At 53.8% G+C, this 3,484-nt stretch overlaps 1 protein-coding gene across 2 annotated transcripts in view; it reads left to right on the forward strand.

Annotated features, from left to right (window-relative positions):
* Positions 1-331: 331 nt before the first annotated feature.
* Positions 332-3,484, forward strand: part of TOP3B (topoisomerase (DNA) III beta) — a 19,105-nt gene continuing 15,952 nt past the window's right edge. The window contains exons 1-3 of one of the 2 annotated variants that reach the window (XM_019506949.1): positions 332-440; positions 575-706; positions 1,802-1,908. In XM_019506949.1, the coding sequence (XP_019362494.1) occupies positions 371-440; positions 575-706; positions 1,802-1,908 (309 nt within the window). In that variant the 5' untranslated portion in view covers positions 332-370. The remainder of the gene's footprint in view (positions 441-574; positions 707-1,801; positions 1,909-3,484) is intronic. The other variant, XM_019506948.1, reaches the window with a different exon arrangement.

Raw genomic sequence — 3,484 nt, forward strand, 5'->3', positions numbered from 1 at the left:
CCCCCCAATGAAGGATCTCAAGCCAAAGGTGGTGCAGCGCGGTCATGGGGAACGTATCCTAGCGCTAGGGGTGCACCCCCAAAGGCAGGGGGTGGCGAGGCCGGCCTGGGGCACCCTTAGGCTCGGTGCACAGAAGAGCCCGACCCTACAACACCCAGCTCCAAAGCCACCCACGCCCACCCCCTTCTCCGGTCCCGGGGGGCGGGGCCAAGGGCAGCTCCAAGGTGGGCGCGGCCACTCGATGGGCGGAGCCGGAAGGCACAGGCGGGAATGATGGGCTGCTCCGGGGCTTCCGGCGCCGTGCCCCGGAAGCGGAATCGGGACTGGTCCGCGGCTTCCCCGGCGGAACGAGCGTAGCGGCCGGCGCACGATGCGGGCCGTGCTGATGGTGGCCGAGAAGCCGTCCCTGGCGCAGTCCATCGCCAGGATCCTGTCGAGAGGTGCTCGGGGAAGGGGGGTCCGGGTCTCAGGGGGCGGGTCTGAGCCGTAGGCGGCAGAGAGCCGCCAGCGCGAGGGGAAGGCCTCGTCAGGCTGGGTGGCACCCGCGGACTCGCCTTTCCCCTTCCCCTGGCAGGAAACATGACCTCCCGCAAAGGACTGAACGGCGCCTGCTCGGTGCACGAGTACGGCGGGGCCTTCGCTGGGCAGAGCGCCCATTTCAAGATGACATCCGTGTGCGGCCACGTGATGACGCTGGACTTCATAGGTATTGTCCATCTGTGGCGCGCCCCAACTGCAACGGTCCGTGCCCTCTGCGTTATTCAGTAAGGAGTAGCAGGGCTGGACCTCCGGCTTATTTGGGCAGAGAGGTGCAGGGAGAGCCAGGGAGAGTGGAGGCAGGGCGGCCTTCTGCACCACCTGCAGATTGGGGTTAGGAGTGGTGGGTTGGTTTCTGCATTCGACTTGGCCTAGCCTGGGGCGAATCGCTTGTTTTCTCTGTGCTGCCCATGTTTTACCTGTCAGCGGGGAGCTCGGAGCCTGCATTTTTTCAAGGTTGGAAAATGCTTTGAGATCCTTGGATGGAAGTGACCTGATGACCACAGCATGCAACCTACTATTTAAAAAGATGCAGCCTAAAATAAGCAGTGGTTCTGAGGTTGTTTTATGCAGTGTGTGAAGCTTCTCTCTGTAGGTTGGTGTTGCACTGACTTGCTGGTGGCTTGGGGCTGCTCGTTTGTTTCTCAGTAAAATGGGTATAATGTTCGACTACCGTCCAGATGCTGTGGGCATTCAGGAGATTGTACAGTACTTTGCATATGAACAGTGCTGTGTAATTATTAAATCATATTGCTGCTACCAGTGATTTCAAGTCACGTGAGCAGGGAAAATGGAAATCAGGCAGTAGTCTGATCCTGAAGAGCAGGGAGGCCGGCTTGGACAAACAGGTTGACATGGTTAGGCCCCAACTGAGTGTATGTGAGAAAAAACAATGGTGACTCTGCCTAAGGGGGGCTGTCAAGTGTACAGTCCATATAAACAGTGAAAATGGGTTTTCCTTCTCTCTCTAATATTTTACTTATGCTAATCTGCAGTTACTTTTTTCTAAATATAACTAAATACAGTTATGACTTTTTTTTTTCTCTTGAAGTTGTCACTTTAACAAGTCAGCTCTAACTGTAAGTCAGTGACCATTATGTTACCTGGCACTGTAGTAGGAAGGACTGAATTTTGGACAGTCGAGGCTAATAGGTGAGATTGAATGGTTACCCCATGAGTGAATGTTAGAAAGCCATGAGTGTGTACAGTTAATGGTTTACTTACAGCATCTTGAAACTCCAGCTAATACGCATCCCCATTTTAGGCAAATATAACAACTGGGACAAAGTGGATCCAGCAGAACTTTTTAGCAAAGCGCCAACAGAAAAGAAAGAAGCTAATCCCAAATTGACTATGGTGAAATTTTTACAGGTACTCTGTTATGAGATCTATTTTAAAGCTGTTTTATTGTTTTGTTTGGTTTTAAATTTGTTGCAGTTTACCCTCTTTAGTCATCCAACTGTCTGTTCTGTCTTTGCAGGGAATGAAGCCAAATGGCTGCTACTTGTAGGCAGGGCCATCCCTAGGTGGGTGGGAAGAGGATTGGGGTGACCGCCTGTGCTTTGGGGCGCCCCGCGGAGCTTGGCGGAGTAGTGACTCTGCGCTGCTGCCAGCTTCATGTCCGGCTGCTTACTCCTTCTCCCCCCCCCACCCCCGCTGAATCCGATACCAGCTTCCTTGTGTCCAGAGGTGGGGCCCTGCACAGGCTGACTTTTGTAGGGCAGGGGTGTCAAAAATAAAGTTCATGGGTCAGATTTGGCCCTCAGAGCCCCACTATGTGGCCCTTGGTACTGCTTCTGCATCTGGAGTGGACCTATTTGCAGCACATGGTGTGCATTAGAGCGGCCTCATGCAGGGCTCAAGGCCTGAGCCACACATAGGCCCTGTCCCCCAGCTGATGTGGAACACGTTTTGTACACAGTACCTGCTCCACCCAGTCTAAGACATGTGCTCCATGTAGTGCCCACTCTGGCAGGTCCAGGACCCATGTTGCATGTGGCTCCCTCTCCTCTGGCAGGTCCAAGTGTTGCGTGCTGTATAGGTCCCAGATGGGCTAGAGTGTCCGCATGCATGCAGTTTGTATCCTGGACTGGCCCTGCCTGGGCACTGTGTGTGGTGCAGTCCTGGACCAACGAGAGCAAGCATGACAAGCGCTGGATCTGGCATGAGTGGGAGGTGTTGCTCTTTGGGCCTGAACTGGTCCATGCAGCCAGTCACATGCCATTCATCCAGCTCAATGGACTGACCCTGAACCACTCATCCAGCCTCTGGGGCCAGATTAATTTGACACTCCTAGTGGCAGAGGACTGGAGGAGGGCCAACATGGTTCCCATTTTCAAAAAAGGGAGGAAGGAGGACCCAGGAAACTATAGGCCAGTCAGTCTTACCTCAATCCTGGGTAAGCTTTTTGAGAGAATTGTCCTGGCGCATGTCCACAAGGGGCCAGCGTAGGGGGAAGTTATGCTTAGGGGCAATGAACACGGGTTCATTAGAGGTATGTCCTGTCAGACCAACCTGGTGGCCTTCTATGACCAGGTCACAAAATTCTTAGACGCAGAGGTAGTAGTGGACATAGTCTTTCTGGACTTTCGGAAGGCCTTCGAAACTCTCTCTCACCCCATTCTCATTAAAAACTAGGGGACTGTGGTGTCGACACCTACACGGTCAAATGGGTCGCTAACTGGCTGGAGGGTCACACCCAGAGAGGTGGTGGATGGGTCATTTTTGACCTGGAGGGATGTGGGCAGTGGGATCCCCCAGGGCTCGGTCCTGTGGCCTGCACTGTTCAAAATCTTCATCAGTGACTTGGACAAGGGGGTAAAAAGGACCCTGTTCAAATTTGCTGATGACACTAAGATGTGGGGGGATGTGGGCATGCTAGAAGGGAGAAATAGGCTGCAATCCGACCTAGACAGGTTACAGGGGTGGGCGGATGAGAACAGGATGG

Source organism: Gavialis gangeticus, unplaced genomic scaffold (assembly GCF_001723915.1).
Source record: "Gavialis gangeticus isolate Ggan-Ray unplaced genomic scaffold, GavGan_comp1, whole genome shotgun sequence".
Lineage (NCBI taxonomy): Eukaryota > Metazoa > Chordata > Crocodylia > Gavialidae > Gavialis > Gavialis gangeticus.